This window comes from Pipistrellus kuhlii, unplaced genomic scaffold, assembly GCF_014108245.1.
Source record: "Pipistrellus kuhlii isolate mPipKuh1 unplaced genomic scaffold, mPipKuh1.p scaffold_m20_p_6, whole genome shotgun sequence".
NCBI classification, from domain to species: domain Eukaryota; kingdom Metazoa; phylum Chordata; class Mammalia; order Chiroptera; family Vespertilionidae; genus Pipistrellus; species Pipistrellus kuhlii.
Genome location: NW_023425562.1, coordinates 43840895 through 43860900, shown reverse-complemented (window position 1 = coordinate 43860900; position 20006 = coordinate 43840895). Strand labels below are relative to the sequence as shown.

The window sequence follows — 20006 nt, the reverse complement described above, 5'->3', positions numbered from 1 at the left end:
GAAGGCGAGAACTGTGGTTGTCTCTCCCTACTGGGTTACTGCAGATCCTCCGAAAAACCCAAGCTGGGAGCTTCAATTGGATAAGTTAGGTTCTTCCTCAAACTAAACAACAAATGGGAAACTTCAGCAGAAAAGAAAAATCATCATTGTACTTTTTTAAAAACACCATTTTTATTGCCACCCCCCATTTTGACTAGCAAGGAGAGCGTATAGAGGGAAGACAGAATTAGAAGATGACTTAATATATTATTAAGCTTCACTTTGCCTCTAATTGCCATATAACCTGGGATGACTTACTCTTCTGAATAAATGGAGGCAGGAGTGGGACAGTGCTGAGACAAGAGCCTGGCTACAGGCTTTGCATATGGGCTCTGTGCTTATTTGCTGTATGACCTTGGGCAGTTACTCAACCTCCTTTTGGCTTAATTTCCTCACCTGTAAAATGGCACTAAAAATACTACCTGTGCTCATATGGTTGATGTTGGGATGGCCTGAGTTACATAGTGAAGGACTCGGAATTTGAGACCATTCATATATTTTATATACTTTTCCTGTATTCATATTTCTCCAGTGTTTTTGTTGTTACTCCATTTTTTTCCCTATGTGGAATTTCTCTTAAGAACTTTATGTGAATGAATATGGTCATACGGATTTGTAATTATGTTATTTCCTGTGTCTCTTATTCTCTTTTCACTACCATTTAAAATAATTCATTAGGTTCAGGGAGCGATGTGTGAAGCATGAGCATGTATCAATCATTCTTCTTTGCTTATAGACATTAGTTGATAAAAATTAGCTGGGATTCATTGACCTATTGTTAATCTGTCTGGAGTCATAAAGAAAGAGACAAGACTGGGATGGACAAGTCTGCTTCCTATAGAGTCAGGTTGGGCATGGAGAAGGAAAGATTGGACTTAGCACAAAAGCATTCTTGCCTTGCAGGTTGTGTGTGGCAGCCCTGTCGGTGAATAACTTCTGCGACAACCGGGAGGCCCTGTATGGTGTATTTGATGGAGACCGGAATGTGGAGGTACCCTACCTTCTCCAGTGCACTATGAGTGACATTTTGGCGGAAGAGCTACAGAAAACAAAAAATGAAGAAGAGTACATGGTCAATACATTTGTTGTCATGCAAAGGTAAAATTAAGAGTCTCTACTGTGTTTTCTTGTTCTTTAGTGTTTAGCTTCTGTTTAGAAAAATAGATGCCCAGTAATCTCAAAGCACGGTTGTTGAATGTAGGGGTACAAAAGCATTCAGGTGCCCAGCCAGAATTTTTCAGCTGTTGAGCATTGACCTATAAACCAGGAGGTCATGGTGTGATTCCCAGTCAGGGCACATGCCTGGGTTGCAGGCTCAATCCCCTGTGGGGAGTGTGCAAGAGGCAGCCAATCAATGATTCTGTCTCATCATTGATATTTCTCTCTCTCCCTCTCCCTTCCTCTCTGAAATCAATAAAAAAATATATTTAAAAAGATGCATTCAGGCAATTTGGTTTTGCGCCCAAGCATCAGGAATGGACTCTGCTCCCCCTGAGACATACGAATATTTCAACAACTTTGTAAGAGGCCACATCAATGACAGGAATTTAGTTTAGAATGACCTCACAGGTATGTCATGATTCCAGGTTTTCACACTTGCTTACAACACATTTCCCACCTCCCCCTAGTCACTTGAGCTCCAGAGGGCTCCTTAGACCTTTTGGTGTGTGGACTTCTCTTTGAAAGGGACTGTTCCTGTCTCAGATTGTTCATCTTTATGAAATACTATGACTGGTTCGAGACGGTGCAGTCCTTTGTAAACGAGATGGTCGAAATTTAGGCCAGAAGTTAAATCATCTTCATATGTTGTTTTTCCCCCTTATTAAATGTTTAAGTCAGTGTTACTAGCAGAATCCTAGTCCAGAGCTTATGGTCATTTTAGAATAATTGTAACTCTTAGGATTGAATGGTACAAACATTTTCTCATTCAAAGGATCGCACATTCTCTACTGGCTTTGTACGTTGTAAAGACATTGCCTCTCTATTAATATTGCACTCAAACACTTGCCTATTTGGGACCAGGAAGTGAAGAATGCTCTAAAGGTCATGGGAACAATGACTACTTTTTCTCTCCCTTGATAATCTGCCAGAGGAAACATCTTTGAAATAGGGGTAGAAAAGGTGTCTGCTAAGGAATAGTGGAGAAGGCTTTAAAGTTTCCCTAATTCATGAAGGATTGGTTCCTCTTGACAAACTTAGCAGAGGCAGCCCAGGGAGGCTCTTTGCAGCTAGACTCACCTCTGTCACTCACATTTTCAGTGGGCATGTACAGTTAAATTCTACTCATAGTTAATATCAATGAGTCTTTCTTTGTACTAGTTATTATTCCAAATATCCCAGTGCCATAAATTGTACCCAGTGGGATAGGAAGTATTGTCTTATTTTACTGGTTGAAACTTAGAGGAAGAGAAGTGAAGTGCATTGCTCTAAAGCTAGTAGAGGGTGTAGCCAGAATTCAACCTTGGGCAGTAAGACTTTAGAAAATGTTCTGACTACCAGGGACATATATCCACTTTTCTGTTTTCACCCCAGCTGTTCTAGCAAAAAAGCAAAAAGATAATATGTACACATATGTACACCAACCCCCCCCCCCAACATACACACACACCTTTCGCATACCCTCAAGATTCTGCTTGTTATATACCCGCTAGCACTGAATAAGAATTAAAAATGTAACCCTTGAACTTGGGTTACCAGTTGTACTTCCCACAGATGCCATCCTATTTCGGGCCTTGCTCTAATCAATCACATACCTTTGAAAGTGAAAAAGGAGTGCTGCATTGGCAGGGCCTAGTGCCAAACCCGCCATGGATATTCAGGAGTTGGGGTTTGAGACCCAAACCATCTTTAGGGTTATTTTCCCTGTTTGTTAATAGGATATGGGATGTGTGACCTTTTCGGTTCTTGGGAGAATTGTTTATTCTTTGTGTGTAACATGCTAATGTGTGCTTGTAGGCAGCCCTGGCTTCCATGGCTAGTGTTGCCACTTCCTAACCTAGAGGAGACGAGTTGGTAGTACCTGAGGATCTGCCCTTGTAAACAGGCATCTGTTTGTATTCACCTTGTGCTCCTGCACACTCAGCATCATTGAGCCATCTGTGGAGCTCAAAACAGGATTTCAAGCCCCCTTGATTGTTGGGATTTGATGCTTTTCTTAAGTCAGTGGATTGATGGTCAAGAATAAAAGCACTATGGAGCTTAATTACTAGAATGTCCTTTCTGTGAATGTTCTAGAATTGGCATTACTGATCCAGCAAGTCTACACCATCTAGAGCAAAACATGGATGGCCCAATATGTCAGAACTCCTCCAAGTAAACATCTGTATTGCAGGGGGAGAGGGTGCTCAGGTGCTTTTGAGGTTTGTGCCTCAGGACAAATTTGTTAATTAGCAAAACTGATAAAGTCAGTTTGGGTTGGGTTTTTATGCCTTCTCTTTGGATTCCAGGAAACTTGGAACTGCTGGCCAGAAACTTGGAGGTGCTGCTGTCCTTTGTCACATCAAGCATGACTCTGTGGACCCAGGAGGATCCTTCACTTTGACCTCTGCCAATGTGGGCAAGTGCCAGACGGTCCTCTGTCGGAACGGGAAGCCACTGCCTCTGTCCAGGTCGTATGTCATGAGCTGGGAGGAGGAGCTAAGGAGAATTAAGCAGCACAAGGCCATTATCACGGAGGTGAGGAGAGAGCCACTTTCCTCGGGTGGTGGGAGGATAGGATCTGGGTCTGCAGAAACCAGTCAGTGAGCATCTCCCTTCAAAGAATGTTCTTTCAAGTTGGTTTAGAATTAAAATTCCAACCCCCTGGTGTCATATAGCAAGTTCTGTTATAGGATAGGTGGGAAGACATTATACTGTATAGAATAATAATCCGTTTATTGATGGCCTCTCAGTGTCGGGCTGTGTCAGGTGCTCCGTGGTGCTGCCCCATCTGGTCCTCATGGAAGATACTGGTTTGCTTGATGGTGAGGGCTCTACCCCTGAGATCACAGTGTTGGTATTCCTTCCTCGTTTTGGGGCTGATGGCTGTGACCTTCAAACCTTCATCAAAGCCTCAGTTTCCTCATCTGTAAAGTAGGAACAATAGTATATCTGTCTGTAGGCTACTGTATCTGTGGAAATGAACTCCCTTTGGGTCATACCTCCTGTTCCATCTGAAGAAGGCAGTGAGTGCTTTTCAGCCAGAGGCCATTTTTCCCCAACAGGACATTTCGCAATGCCTGGACACATTTTTGTTGTCACAACTGGGTCAGTGCTTAGGGCAGGTAGAGAGGCAGGGATGCTGCTAAGCATCCTACAGTGTACAGGGCAGCGCTGCAACAAAGCATTGCTTGGTTCAACCTGTCATTAGTGCCCCTGTTGAAAGGTTGACATAAGTCAGTCTGCATTACAGCAAGATTCGTTACAGCACAACCTCCATGTGGGCACTAGCAGCCCCACTCCACTCACGCATTCATCATAGCAATATTATCGCCTGGTGGGTGCTGACATATGACAGGGGATATAGAAGCGACTCTGCACACATCTGCCGCAGGAGGTGTCCAGTCTGTATTGTTGAAAAAACCCACAGGCATGTGTAACCAGGTAGACAGTTCAATAGAGATGAGTCTGTTGGGTCCACAGGCTCTGATAAGGACCACGAAGAAGATAGGAAAGAGTTGGGATCCACTGTGAGACTCGAGAAATGAGTGTGTGGGTTGGTCTTAGTTCCCTGTCTGTCTGCCTGTCTGCCTGTCTGGGAGCACAGGAGATTAAAGTAGATCATAGACACTCTCTCGGGGAGCAGACAGTCTAAGGTGGGACAGATGTAATTGAATTAAACACTCAGCATTACATCATGCAAAGACTAACAATTTCTGCTGCATAAATGCCTCACAGTTTGGCTTCAGAACTTTTCTCCTATTTCCCCTGCCCCTTCTCTTCACTTTTTAAAAAATATATTTTTTTATGGTTGATAGTATTACATATGTCTCCCATTTTCCCATCATTCTCCTCCAAGCCCCTACTCACCCTCCATCCCCCAGGTCTTCACCATCCTATTTCCTTCTCACCTTTGTCTGCATTGCTGATTTTGTTACTTTTCTACCTTGAGGCACACTCCCCAACACACACATGTGCACCTATGCGCACACAGACACAAGACCATTGGTTCTGATGGGAGCAAGAGCTAAAGGATTGGGCAGAACAGCAAGGGTAATTTCTGGCCAATTCCACACTTCAGGGAGCAAAGAATTCTATCAGAAGCATCAAGGGAGCTGAAAATTATGCTTGAAGACCCATTTTGGTAATTTTCCTTCTAAGAACTCTGCCTGCTCGTGAGAGTATCATGGTGGGATTGTGTGTGGAGTCTCAGAGGGCACCCCTAGAACACAGTCAAACACCTCACAAAATCCCACACAAGGGAAGGAGGTAGGGTTGGGAAGGAAACGCCATTCTCTGGAAGAAATGGCAGCTTTAGGGGACTATCTCTGTTACCTCATCCTAGACACGCACTGCTGAAAGTTGTATTTGTCATCATGAAGCTTCCCTGGCAAAGTTGTTAAAAATAGGATCACGGAGAGGCACGTTATGGACCTGAGACCCTCAAACTTTAATGAAGAGCTAAGCGGTATACAGGGTCACCGCCTCCTCCCCTCTAGTTTCAGAGTAAAGGTCTTTAACCAGCAAATGGTCTGAAACTTCGACTCATTATTTAAATGGCACAAACCCAACTGATCCAAAGCCAAGGGACTTTGTCTTCTTCCTTTGCCATCAGCAAAGCAAGTGACGGGAACTGGCCCTTCTCCCTCAGCATCTGCCTCTCGGGCGTGGGCATTCTGACCTAGTGAGTCACACCGAGATTCTCCCCCCAGTTATTTTTTACCTTCTTAAGTGTAAAGCAGTGTCTCCTGGGGTCCTGTGATTGCTGAGCTGATGGAGAGGAATGTAAGGCGTAGGTGTTATTTTGACCAGACCTGCCTGTGTCTGCACAGGACTGGCTTGTTTCAGAAAGCCCTCTCCTGTGGCTACAGAAGCGTCCCCAAGCTGCTGTGAGAAGTGCTGTGACAGGCTAGATCCAGTGTGAACGTGGTCCCTCTTGTCCCTCCTGTTCTGCCCTGCCCCGGCCACTGCCCTGGTTTCTGATGAGAGAGAGATACTGGCCGCTCATCAGAGAGAGAACAGCCCTTCCCTGGGGCACACACAGCGCTCTCCCTGGGGCCTCCAGGCAGGCAGGAGGCCCAGGGAAGTTGCCACGTGGGTGGGCTCCGTGCTAACGTCTGCTTGGAAACCCCCTTCTTCCAGGACGGCAAGGTGAACGGAGTGACCGAGTCCACGCGCATCCTGGGCTACACCTTCCTCCACCCCAGCGTGGTGCCGCGCCCCCACGTGCAGTCCGTGGCCCTGACGCCCCAGGACGAGTTCTTCATCCTGGGCAGCAAGGGGCTGTGGGACAGCCTGTCCATCGAGGAGGCCGTGGGGGCCGTGCGCAACGTGCCCGACGCCCTGGCCGCCGCCAAGAAGCTGTGCACCCTGGCCCAGAGCTACGGCTGCCGTGACAGCCTCAGCGCCGTGGTGGTGCAGCTCAGCGTCACTGAGGACAGCTTCTGCTGCTGCGACCTAGGCGCGGGCGGCGCCGGTCCGCCGCCCAGCCCGGGCATCTTCCCGCCCTCCGTCAGCATGGTGATCAAGGACCGGCCGTCGGACGGGCTGGGCGTGCCGTCGTCCAGCAGCGGCATGGCCTCCGAGATCAGCAGTGAGCTGTCCACCTCGGAGATGAGCAGCGAGGTGGGCTCCACGGCCTCGGACGAGCCCCCGCCCGGGGCCCTGAGCGAGAGCGGCCCCGCCTACGCCAGCGAGCAGCGCTGCCTGCTGCACCCCGCCTGCCTGTCCAGCGCCTTCCAGCGCCAGCTGTCCAGCGCCACCTTCTCCAGCGCCTTTTCCGACAACGGCCTGGACAGCGACGACGAGGAGCCCATCGAGGGCGTCTTCAGCAACGGCAGCCGCGTGGAGGTGGAGGTGGACATCCACTGCGGCCGCGCCAAGGACCGGGAGAAGCAGCAGCACCTGCTGCACGTGCCGGCCGAGGCCAGCGACGAGGGCATCGTCATCAGCGCCAACGAGGACGAGCCCGGGCTGCCCAGGAAGGCGGACTTCGCCAGCGTGGGCACCATCGGGCGCCGGCGGGCTAACGGCTCCGTGGCGCCCCAGGAAAGGAGCCACAATGTGATAGAGGTGGCCACGGAAGCGCCGCTCCGCAAGCCCGGAGGCTACTTTGCGGCCCCGGCGCAGCCCGATCCCGAGGATCAGTTTATCATACCGCCCGAGCTGGAGGAGGAGGTCAAGGAGATCATGAAGCACCACCAGCAGCAGCAGCCGCCCGCGCAGCTCCCCCTGCAGCCGCCGCCACCGCGGCAGTGCCCGGCCGACCCGCTGCCGGACTACTGCGACACGCCGCTATGACCCGCCTGCGGCGCCGCTTAATAAACTAACCGGGAAAGACGGAGTTTCAAGAGTCTCCCAGGCTCGCATTAAACCAGGGGTTTACTCCACGCCCTTCTCCCAGACTCTTTCCCAACCTGTCTTTGCAGCTAGTCTGTAGGTTCTTCTTGTTGGTGATTTTTAAAATAATTACCACTTTTTCTTCTAGTGATGCTTTACCAATATGATTTAAATTTGTTAACTTCTTTTCCTAACATATCAGATGTATAAAAACAAAAAGAACAAAAGGTTTAATATATTACAGAGAAAGCAGTTAATGATAATGTAATATTTTTTAAAATGGCTTTGTATTGTTTTGTTTGTTTGGAAGGCAGGGCAGGTTGCCAGTGCTTAATGGTTTAATAATATTGTAATTCTGGGGGGAAAGGCCTTTTTTTTTTTTTTTTTTTGTCTTGAAAATGATAGACATTTGTAGAATATGGAGACTAACTCCTAGGAGTTGCTATACTCTGTCAGGTGACTTAAGTCACTGGGATTCACTAATTTTCTCTGAGAGAACAGTTGATTGAGAAATTTCTATTGTAAATAGCTCTGTGTTGTATAGTGATGCTTCAGATGTTTTGTAGTTTTGGCATAAGGACACAGTCTAAACAACTGACTTTTCCCTCCCTCCCCTTCTGAGGAGCCTTCCCGCCCACACCCACCTCCTAACCCACACTAGTTCATTCAGTGATGAGGCTGAGCAACGAAGAGCATTTCCAGTCAAATAAGGTGCCCCTTAGGCCACTGGGAAGGAACCTGCACCCAAGGGGCCTCTGAGCCCTTTCCTGTCCTCTCCTGCCTACCCAGCCTCTTGACTTTTGCAGACACTTTCTAATTGTGTTCCTTTCTGCTGCCACAATCAGCATGATTGTAGAGTCCATTTACATACCAACAGTTACATTAAAGCCGAATGCACAGATGAACATGTCATAATTTTTGTTATAATAAATGCAAAATTTACAAGTATTGCACTCATCTGCTTTTGTCTCAGCATCCAGATGTGTCTTGCAGACAGTCATAATAGCTTGGATTTGGAGTTAACAGATATTTCTGCCTTTGGGGTTTTGTTTGTTGTTGTTTTTTTCTAAGGGAAAAAATACCCAACGGGATATGGACCTTATGACTAATAATTGAAATAATTGATCTTGCAGCCCTTCTATTTGTTGTTATTATGAAGGGTAAGTGTTATAAAGGAAGTAGATCGAGGTTGCAAAGAGGAGATCCTTGGAAAACTTCTCTCACAAAGCCACACCAATTTTCGATTCTTTGAGGGGCTCTGAAGCATAGGAACAGCTTATTGTACCTTTATTTGAATAGTGAAAATCAGAAGCTGGTGAGCTCGCTCTCCAGCACTAGGACAAATCACCTCAGTGCAGTGGAGTCCAGTGGGAAATCCAGTATTCGTAGCTGGCCACTGGCCCCATTTACAGACTAGCCCCTGACCCTGCACCCTGAGGACCACGTGTTGGAGATATTGTTGGTCTTCTCTGTCTCACATGAGCCAGCTTCCCAGAGGACTGTTTCCTCTCCTTCTTCAGATCTGCCCTTACGTGGAACCTGGATAGTTTAGTAACAGGACAATTAGTATTTCTCAACTTGTGGCCTTGGTGGTGGGCTGTCTGTACCTTTGCTTGGTGGTCATATCTGTGACCTGGCCTCATCTTGGTAATATCCATACTTTATTACGTGTCAGGCTACATGCATGCCATGCTCTTTGAAAACTGCTAAGGCCACGAAAGAAACTCATTTCTTCCCAGTAAGGGACAGTGATCAATGCACTAGACTGTAAATGGTTCAAGCCCAGGGTGAGCTCTCTGCTCTACACTAACAGCAAAACTGTCTTAGGCCAGCCTTCACCTGCACCTTGCCTTCCACAGTCTTTGCCCTGTTCCAGGTAGATGGGAGCAGGCTTGGGAGGCGCTGAGGTTCATACCAGTGAAGACCTAGGCTGGTCTTGGAGGTCCACAGTTCTTAAACCTCCTTTGGCTGGGTTCATTGCTGCCTTAGGGGACCCAGACCATTGTGGATTTCTCTGCAACTCCCTTCCAGAGGGGTCAGCGTTTGCTGCCCTGAGTGTGCTCAACTGAGGCAGCAGCAAATGAGACCAGCAGGTGGAGGCCTCCCTCATTTCTCACCTTCTGTGGCTGACATGGGAAACGGCACAGCTTGGTGCTGGTGTTTTCCACAGCCCACCAGTCCAGTCGGCGCTTGCTTCTGTTTATTGTATCATTAAGTCTCAGTAAGCACACCTACATGTAAGGTACTGTGGAGGTAAAGGACAAAACTTTGCCCTTTGGAGCTTGGAGTAAATAGGCATGTGGATGAAAAGATAACAGGGGCATGTTCAGTGGCCAAAGAGGCAGAGCCCTGCTAATAGTCTCCTTGCTCTTACCTGGGAACCTCCCAGGCATTTTCTGACAAAAAATTTCTTTTCACTTCTTATCACGGTGGCATCTGATAATATATGTCAACTGTGATGTGCTTACTATTTAAAGGTCCCCAAAGCCAAGGGATCTCCGGAGTGAACATGAGCCAGGGCATCCCCACCTGCTGGGAGAGGGGAAGGAAGAGGTTGGAGCAGAAGCTTCTGGAAGCTCTGAGAAGGTTTGCAGCCGTGCTAGTAGACTCAGCCCCCAATTGAAGACCCTAGAAGTTGTTTGGTGTCACATCAACCACGTGTAACCTCAGAATAGTGACTTTGAAGAGGGCACTAGGATCAGACTGGGAGCCAGGACTCCCAACCTGTCTGAGGTCCACCGTTCTTCAAGCCCCTGGTTTCTCTCCATTGCTTTTGTCACAGCACCACCTGCTGGTGAGGTTAGGCTGTGGGTGGAAATGGCGTTAATGCAGCCTTAATGCTTCTTCCTTCAATCTCTAGGCTTCCAGAAGAAACATTTATGTTACTTTCCTAGACACATGAAAGCAAATCCAGCACTATTAAAGAGATAGAAAATACTAATTAAACTATTGTTTTTGCACCTGTGTAAGTCTGCTTTGTAAGGCGGGACAATGGATGCGCACTGTTTTCCCATGGGAAATTGACATGCAGACATAAGAAGAGGTGTAACCAGCGTCATAGCATTGACCTGGGAGTCAGTACCCCCAACATTCATCCAATTTCCCATGCCCCATGGTGGAAAAATCCATAAAAATCCATAATGTGCTGGAATTGCCCAGTGAACATTTCCCATTTGGTCGTGTGACTACCATGTAGACACTCACAGGAGGCATTGTGAATTATCCCCAACTATCAGGAGATAGAATCCTTATGAAGTGTGGAGGTTGTGGTATCTACCCTACCTACCTCCCCAGTGATAAACCAGGTCATGCCTTTGAGGTCATTTGTGGATAGCAAAACCTTAAGTGGCTTTGTTGTAAATGAAGCATTAAGGATGGCTAGAAAGAAAATAATTGGAAACACAACAAAAATACCTTTTTAAATTAAAAACTCTTAGAGAATTAGCTATTGAATTGTTATGACATAAATGGTAGAGAAAATAGGTTTTTCTCATTTCTTGTCATTGAGTTTCATTTAAAAATTCAGCCCCAACATAGCTTTTGTGCAAATGAACCTCTGTAAACTTTGTTCTGTTTCGCTATTGTCATTCATTTGAAAGATGACTTTAAAGTTTTTTTTATTCCCCACTACCAAATTTGCAACCAAAGCCTTAATTTGGAAAGCCCATTTGCCTGATTACTAAATGAAAGATCTGAAGGTGATGGGGAGGGGAAGAACCCTACATAATGTCTCCTGTCTTCTAGAAAACTAAGGTTGAATCCTTGACAGGAGGAGATGGGCAATGGATCCCCGAGACTGCCTTCTGTCTTCTGGGCTGTGTCATAAAGTAGGAAACAATGCCATTCCCCTGCCCTGAATTGAAGTGCCCAAAACAAGCACTGCTTTTGTTGGGCTCCGGTTCATTTTATTCCGGACTAGAAACACAATGTTCTATCCTGTTCAAAGGGGGAACAGCAGAACACTTGGAGAATTTTCTCCCATCTGCTTATAACTGCAACTCCTCTCTTTCTCTAAAGACGTGGCAGTAAAATGTTTCAAAACAAAAATTCAAGTACTTTCTATGCATTATGATTTCTTAGGTCTTATTCCAATGTACTTATTCTTTCCCCTAATTACTAATCTTATCTATTGAAAGAACATTGAAATAGCAACTAAGGTAAATTTTCCAAATGTTGCACCTCCAGATGTTGACTTATCTTGAGCTCACTTGAAGGTCATTTGCTTTTCTGAGTCTAAGAAAATTGTTCCACAATTAGCATGTGGAGGTTCTTAAATCAGTAGAAATTGCCCTGCAAGCCAGGGAGAGATCACACAAAATATTTTATTTTATGATCTATAATACATTTTAAGAACTACTTAAATATTCCTTTTCCTCGAACATGTCAGTGGGTTAAAAAGAGCTCATTGGAATGTGTGTCCCGCTCCTGCCTCCCTAAGCACAACCAGCCATACATTTTCCTCAGGAGCGTTAACACTGAAACCACTGTCTCTCACAGGTTAACCCATTAGGTTTTTTTTCCTATGTATTACAATGCTGCCTGCATATCGTTTGCATATGATTTTTATATCAACATTCGATGATGACTCTACTCTTCAAACACTCTAGGATATTATTTGAATTGCATTGTATTGGGGTTTGTCCTATTCTTTCTCCATCACTCAAAGGCATGAGCTGGTGTGTGTTGGGAAAGAGGGCAACAGGCAGGAACGGTGAACCTATCATTGTTACCGGAGCACTCTGCCTTTGCTGCCCCTTAATCTAGTCTGAGCATCAGAGAGTGGAAATGACGGAGAGGTCACCGAGTGCCTGCTTCTAGATGAATCCAAGCTGTGTTGCTCTGCTGAGTGGTTTTCTGTTTCTTCCTCCTGGAGCTCCAAAAATATACACTCCTTGACTTCCTTCATAAACTTCCCGGCACCTGCATGAACAAGTTGGGTATCCACTCTATGCAGAAGTGCTGGGATGGGTGGAGTGCAGTGAGGTGAATAAAAAACCACAAGACAATCCACCACAGAGACGCATATAACTAAGAACGTAGTGGGCTGGGAGAGGGCTCAGGGCGTAGACTTGCACCCAGTCTGAGATGGCCAATGGGCCAGCCCCAAGTTCAGAATTCTCTAACTCCCAGCCCTGCATGTGGTCATTGAGAGACAGTGTTGTGTGAAGTTCTTCCTGTCACCCAGTGGCCTTCACACTTGTCTATGACTTCCTGAGGGACAACACTGGCTTCCCACCTCCCATGTTGACCACTTCCCGCTGCCTCCTGAACACCTCCCTCCCAGGACTCCTGCAAGCATATGCCACCAAGTCCTGTCAGTTCTGCTTCCTGAACCTTCCTAATGGAGGAGAGAGACAATGAATAAGCATTTTTTTAAATGAACATGATTATTTCAGAAAATAGAAGGAGGGTTATGGGATCCAGAGTGATATTTAAAAAGGCAGACGAGAATCTCAAGCAGAGGACCTGCAAGAGCACAGCCCCCCAAGGGAGGGGACATCTCTCCTCTTGCCCCTCGTTCTGAACCAGTGAGGAAATAAAAGATTAGCAGAAAGGGCCGAAAGGTCACCTTTATTACTTAAAGCTCACAGTGGAGAATGGTAAGTGGGCTTCCAATTATTGAAACCCATCATCAGCCAAACTCGCCCTGCAGCAAGCATCTGAGGTAGACCTCCTTGCTCTGGAGCAGAGAGGACTTCCTGGAGGTGCAGCTGAAAATGGGTTTCTGAGAGAAAGAGGAGGTGCAAGGCTATGCAAGTGTATCCTTTCTCTCCCAGGAGGGGCTCCAGGGGCAGATCCACAGCTGGAAAGAGGGTCCTCCCGCTGCAAGCTTGGACAGCTCAGGGAGGTCTGTGTGGTAAGAGCTCAGTGACCCCCAACAAGAGGGTGTGACATGATGCCACAGATGTAGATCTAGGCCAGCTGGCACAGGCTGGGGCAAGGCAGGTGCTTACTACAATAAAAGGTTTTTCATGTTTCCTTTCCCTTTTGAGTTCCCTACAGGGGTTTTCTCTACCGGGAGGACTCTTCTCAGCAAATGAAATGGATGTGTCCTGATTGAATGAATTTCCATGAACACCTGCTGCAGGGACCCCAGGGGAAGGTGAGTGGACAAACTGGTGCCACCACACAGAGCTTCACGTGGAGGCCCATACTGGCCCCTGCTGGCCGGGGAGGAGTGGAGAACGCTGTGGTCTCCTGGGGTTCTGTGTTCAGCTCATAGGACACACCACAGGAGCCCCAGGGTGTGGAAGCAGAACATCAGACTTCCCTTTACTTTTGTCTGCATTCTGAAAGTTCTGAGAGTTAGCATTTATACATGCACTGCTTTAAGTGAGTGTCAGATGCCGCCCTGAATGCTTACCTCTAGCACTGAGCCCCTGAATGCACAGCTCTGTGACATCTGTGCCCTGTTCATTCATTTGGAAGGTTAGGGGTGGGGATGATTGCAATCATACAATAAATGCACCATAAATATCTACCCAACAATGTATGCAAACAGCAATCCAGCCCGATTTCAACTATTTGGAAACCCTGTCTCCGTAAGTCCTCTCACACTTGTCAAACGTTGTGTCCATTTTTTTATTCGGGGTGTATGACTGTGACAGAGGTTGGAGGAATTGTCTGTTGAGTTAGGACTGGCTAGGTGACTTTTGAGCAGCAGATGGACTCCTGTGTTTAATGTATAGGTAGTCACTCTTCCCCAAACTCCTGAGACTCAGGACTGTCAGCAGGGGTGGGAAGTGGTTCTTACTGGGTAAGATTATCATTGACATCTTCCAAGAGACTAACCATGGACTGGCCATACCCTGCATCAGTCATTGTCAGCTCACCCTATGAGGTGTGTGCATCTTACACTTCCTGACCTGGGCAAGGGAAAAAGGTTTTTAAGACAGGACTGAAACAAAGGCTTCCTCGGGGAGTCTTTTGACAGGTGAATTTATTTCTTTATTTCCTTCTCCTCTTTCCATTTTGCAGTGGTTTTCCCAGCGAGATTATGACAAGAAATTTAAGCCAGCCATGTGCTAACTGATGTGAAGTTCTCTCTGACAGAGTAATAACTAGAGCTATTTGTTTTCAAATGTCTCATATTCAACAAAATATCATTTTCATCCCTGGAGTGATTAATAGGACATGTTTTAATTCAATTATTGGCAGTGGCTGAAAGACAGCAAGGAGAACTATGGTGTCATATGTCTGCAGAGATGACCTTCCCTCTGTGTGCAGATTACCTTCCCTAGCTGGTTGAGTCCTGCTGTTGGAATGCCATACAACATGGGAACAGGTAGGAGACTGAGTCATTTCCAGTAGTTGTTTAGGTAGACTAAAAATTGGTCGCATATTCACAATTTCCTATGGCTCAACTTAATAAATGTAGTTATTTGGAGCTGTGGAAAATGTCCTATTAAGCTAGCCTACCTTGTGCTCCAGGATATGCTAATGACTGTGAATGACTTTGACTGTGGTTAGGCACTTCATGTATCTCTCTTTCAAATCATGTATGAGGCCTGGCAGGCATGGCTCAGTGGTTGAGCATCAACCTATGAACCAGGAGGTCACAGTTCGATTCCCAGTCAGACCTGGATGTGAACTCAATCCTCAGTGTGAGGCATGCAGGAGGCAGCTGATCAATGATTCTTTGTCATCATTGATATTCCTTTCTCTTTTTCTCCCTCTCCCTCTCCCTCTCCCTCTCCCTCTCCCTCTCTGAAATCAATAAAAAATATATACATTTTGAAAATTGGGAATGGGCCCCAGAACAGGCCATAATTTCATGGACTCCATGATCAATGAGTATCAAGTAAATGTAGGGGAGGAAGAGACTTTTTTCTACCTTCAAAGTGCCTTTGGCTGATCTCATCACTACATCTGCAGGAGACTGACAAGAGACTATAGCCAAATTCAATTACATATGATGATAGCAGGTGTTTAGTAAATAAAAGTTTGCCCTGCCATAGAGTTATCTCTGATGATTCTTATTTAAAGGTAAGACCCCTAATTCAAGTTCTTCTAGGTAGTTGTGTGGGGGTTGGGGATGGTTTCTTTTGATCCCACGAGGTCTCTGTTGCCTTTAACCCAAAATCATCTGCATAGCACAAGGTACATCTTGGGTGACTCATTCTGAACCTCCCCAGAAACTTCCAATAAGTGGAAAATTGGGTCCAGATAAGTAGCTGGTTTATGCTTTTACTGAATCTGTGCCGTTGTCTCCACAGCAGTCAGGCCCCGGGAGCTCACTGCTTTCACGGGGCCAAAGACAAATTGGAAAAGGCACCCGACAGGGGTTTTCTCTACCAGGAGGACTCTTCTCAGCAAATGAAATGGACGTGTCCTGATGGAATGAATTTCCATGAACACCTGCTGCAGGACCCCAGGGGAAGGTGAGTGGACAAACTGGTGCCACCACACAGAGCTTCACGTGGAGGCCCATACTGGCCCCTGCTGGCCGGGGAGGAGTGGAGAACGCTGTGGTCTCCTGGGGTTCTGTGTTCAGCTCATAGGACACACCACAGGAGCCACAGGGTGTGGAAGTAGAACATCAGACTTCCCTTTACTTTTGTCTGCATTCTGAAAGTTCTGAGAGTTAGCATTTATACATGCACTGCTTTAAGTGAGTATCAGACGCAGCCCTGAATGCTTACCTCTAGCACTGAGTCCCTTATCTTGACAATAGCATGGAGCTGAAACTTATCATCCTGATTCACACAAGGAAAAGCTGAGGCTCAGAGGCTTCCAATGATCAGCCCAAGGTCACTGCCAGGAGTGTCAGAGCAGGGATTTGAACCCAGAAGGGTGACTCCAGGTCCCTTATCACCCTTTATTAATCACTCTGTGATAAGAATCTTCACATGTGGAACATGGGTGTAATGCATTAATTCATGCACCACACACACACATACACACACACACTGCAGATTCCAGCTTGGTTTTTCACTGAGGATAGAGGTTTGAGACCCTGGGACAGAGCCCTCCCTGAGAACAATGGTAGATCAATGCCAGCCCCCTGCCCCCCCACAGGTCCCTTGATCCCTAGGACTTAATGACCCTGGGTAGGTTCTAGCTCTCATGCTTCTAGCACAGCCCCATGGTAGTAGATAAATCCTCACTCAAACAGAGCTTGCTTGAGTTTAGGGTGAATTGGCATCTATCTAACTGCCTGATTGTCAGCACTTCAGAGAGCTTGGGACCTTTTCATTCTAGATGGACGCAATTTCCAAAATTGAGCTTAAGAGAAAGAAGGCCTTGGGATTTTGTGGCTGTTGTTTTGGCATTTATGTATCTAGTACTGGTGACAGGATTGTGGTCTCACTGCCCCTATGAAGTCCAGGGACAGGGAGGCTCACATGACCGCAGGTGTGCAGGGGGTGGCCTGTACTTGGGGAGGAGCCTGGGTGTCACAAGCAGATGACAGCACCCTGCAGAGGCCTCATGGCTGCAGAGGAAAGACCTGTCTCAGACCATGCAATTTGTGGATAGGGAGCTGCTTTTTTTTCTTTTCTTTTTTTTATAGAAGGAGTTAAACCCAACTCCTAGGTAAGGCTCCAGCACCAGCCATTTGGGGAATGGCCTGGAATGTTCCCTGACTTTCTATGGAGAGAACAAGAGATTGCAGCCAGACTTTCTGAGGTAGGGGACAGCTTTGCCAAAAAGTTGAGACCCACTTAGGTTATTACTTTTCTATAATCTTCTATAATCCTGAAAGATTAAACAATGCATTAAAATGGCGGTAAGAAGGAAGTATTCATCTTTAAGGGTGTGGGCCCATCCTTGTTTACACATTTATTTTCTCATTTCAAGATTTTGACTTTTTAAAAATTTTTTTGGCTTTTTAATATTTTTTATTTTTTTAACCACAAGGAGACCTTACATTTATTTGTTAACAGAGGACTAGTGAGAGTAAGATTGAATTATTCTATGTAACACAGTTTTGTCGTATCTTGTAATATTAAATGTTAATACAACCTCCTCCCATGCTCCTCCCCCCTGCAATCACTGTTGTCCATGTCCATGAGTTCTCTTTTTTTCTTTTTTTGCTGAATCCCCCCACCAAGACCCCCACCAGAGCTGTCTGCCTTCTCTCTATGAATCTGTTTCTATTTTGCTTGGTAATTCAGTTGGTTCATTAAATTCCACATAGATCAATGGAACAGAATAGAGAGCCCAGAAATAAATCCATGCCTTTATAATAAATTAATATTTGACAAAGGAGGCAAAACATACAATGGACTAAAATAGTCTATTCAATAAACAGTGTTGGTAAAATTGGACAGACGTGCAAAAAAAAAAAATGAAACTAGACCACCTTTCTATACTGCACACAACAATGAACTCAAAATGGATTAAAGTCTTACATGTTAGACTGGAAACCATAAAAATCCTAGAAGTAAACATTGGCAGCAAAATCTAGGGCATTGCTCATAGCAGTATTTTTTTCTGATATATTTCCTCAGGCAATGAAAACAAAATAAAAAATAAACAAATGGAACTATCGATACATTGAACTAAAGAGTTTTTGCACAGCAAAGGAAACCATCAACAAAATGAAAAGACAACCCACTGAATGGGAGAACATATTTGCCAATGATCCATCAGATAAGGGGTTAATATCCAAAATTTATAAAGAACTTATAAAACTCAACACCAAAAAAAAAAAAAAAAAAAAAATCCAATTTAAAAAAAGGACAAAAGACCTAAATAGACACTTCTCCAAAGAGGATATACAGTGGCCAATAGACATATGAAAAGATGCTCACTGTCACTAATCATCAGAGAAATGCAAATTAAAACCACAATGAGATACTACCTCAGACCTGTCTGAATGGCTATCATCAACAAATCAACAAACACAAGTGTTGGTGAGGGTGTGGAGAAAAGGGAATCACTCCAAGGTTTTAAATGGCACCTCTCATCTGGTAAGCTCCCGAAGCGGAGTCCTTGCCTTGGTGATATTCTATGTCAGGGGCTAGCCCTGTGCCTGGCACATGATAAGCTTCCAGCCTATTTTTTAGGTTATATAATGCATCAGCTTTGTAAGCACCATGACCCTGTTGGCTTTTTAATTGGCACCATTCTTTCTTAGCGCTAGACATGACTGACCATCTTCACAAAGGAGCTAGACCTGGAAGAAACCTTTTGCTCCGGAATCCACGGACACACTCTAAAATAGATTCAGTATTGTTTTTCTGACTATAACATAATGCACACACAAAAGCTGGAAAACAGAAACATTAACGAAGCAAAAAGATGACCCATGATCTCATGGAAAACATTAACAGTCCCTTCAAGTCTTTTTTTTAAGCATCATTTTTAATACATAATTGGGATTACACTATATTCAATATAATTTCCACCATTATGTTTTGAGCATCTTTCCTGATTACTAAAAATTCTTAGTAAACATTTTTCAAGGGTGATAATATTCTGTTAGGGGAATATACCAAAATGTGATAAAATAGATCAATAATGGTTGTCATAGGTATGGTTTCTAGCTGTTTGCTATTGCAAATAACACTTCAGTGAAATTCTTTGCTACCATTGATTACATAATTGCAAACATTAATTTAATCAATACATTGATTAAAACTTATGAACAGTTGGAGTAAGAGGTAGGGAGTTAAGCGATGGGGGAGGGTGTGGCCTTGTTTACCAGAAGTGGAGCAGAAGCAGCCGGTACCCTAGCTGGTTTGGCTCAGTGGACAGAGTGTCAGCCTGCGGACTGAAGGGTCCTGGGTTCGATTCCAGGCAAGGGCACCAACCTGTGGGCTCGATCCCTAGTGGCAGGGGGGAGGGGGGGTGTTCAGGAGGCAGCCAATCAATGATTCTCTCTCATCATTGATGTTTCTATCTCTCTCTCCCTCTTCCTTCTTCTCTGAAATCAATTTTAAAAAAATAAAAAAGGAAGCAGCCGGTAACAATGGCGAAGGGCCGCCAGTGGGCCATGTTACGTGAGGGAGAGTGGCAGGGTCAAAGCCTCAGCCACAACACGGAAAAGTACCCTAAGGTTTTTCTTTCTTTCTTTCTGGAAAAAAAAAGTTCAGTAAAGGAAACATTCCAATAGCACTTTGGACTGATTCTTAAACTGTTAAACATCTCAACTTTGAGAAAGGAAATACAAGATTTTATTTTTCCTCTCTGTGAAATATTCCTTTAAGTGGCTAGTAGTTGACAGCAGATTTCAACGGCATGTGGTTCGGATTCCTAGAGACTGAAATCCAGCACCTGTGAGTTCCTGGTCAGATTTTACATGTCATGACTAGTTTCAGATGTGTGGTGCTTTGCAAACAAACCCAAGACACTTGGCGTTCACCAGCCTGGCATTTCCTTGTCCCACAAGGACTTCACAAGCTAGTGGAGGAGAGTCATTGGAAAAAGAATAGGAGCAGGAGTTTGGGAGCAGACAGCCCTGAGTTCAGATCCTGGCCCTGCCTCTGATAGGCGGGGTGATCTTGGCAATTTAATTGCCAGTGCTTTTGTTACTTGGTCTGTAAAGG

At 45.5% G+C, this 20006-nt stretch overlaps 1 protein-coding gene across 3 annotated transcripts in view; it reads left to right on the top strand.

Annotated features, from left to right (window-relative positions):
- The window catches only part of PHLPP1 (PH domain and leucine rich repeat protein phosphatase 1), a 227594-nt gene that overhangs the window by 182271 nt on the left and 25317 nt on the right, over nucleotides 1–20006 (top strand). For 2 of the 3 annotated variants that reach the window (XM_036419872.2, XM_036419871.2), the window contains 3 exons: nucleotides 943–1137; nucleotides 3486–3714; nucleotides 6319–8463. In XM_036419872.2, the coding sequence (XP_036275765.1) occupies nucleotides 943–1137; nucleotides 3486–3714; nucleotides 6319–7476 (1582 nt within the window). In that variant the 3' untranslated portion in view covers nucleotides 7477–8463. Of the gene's footprint in view, nucleotides 1–942; nucleotides 1138–3485; nucleotides 3715–6318; nucleotides 8464–15738; nucleotides 15897–20006 lie in introns of those variants that run through there. The other variant, XM_036419873.2, reaches the window with a different exon arrangement.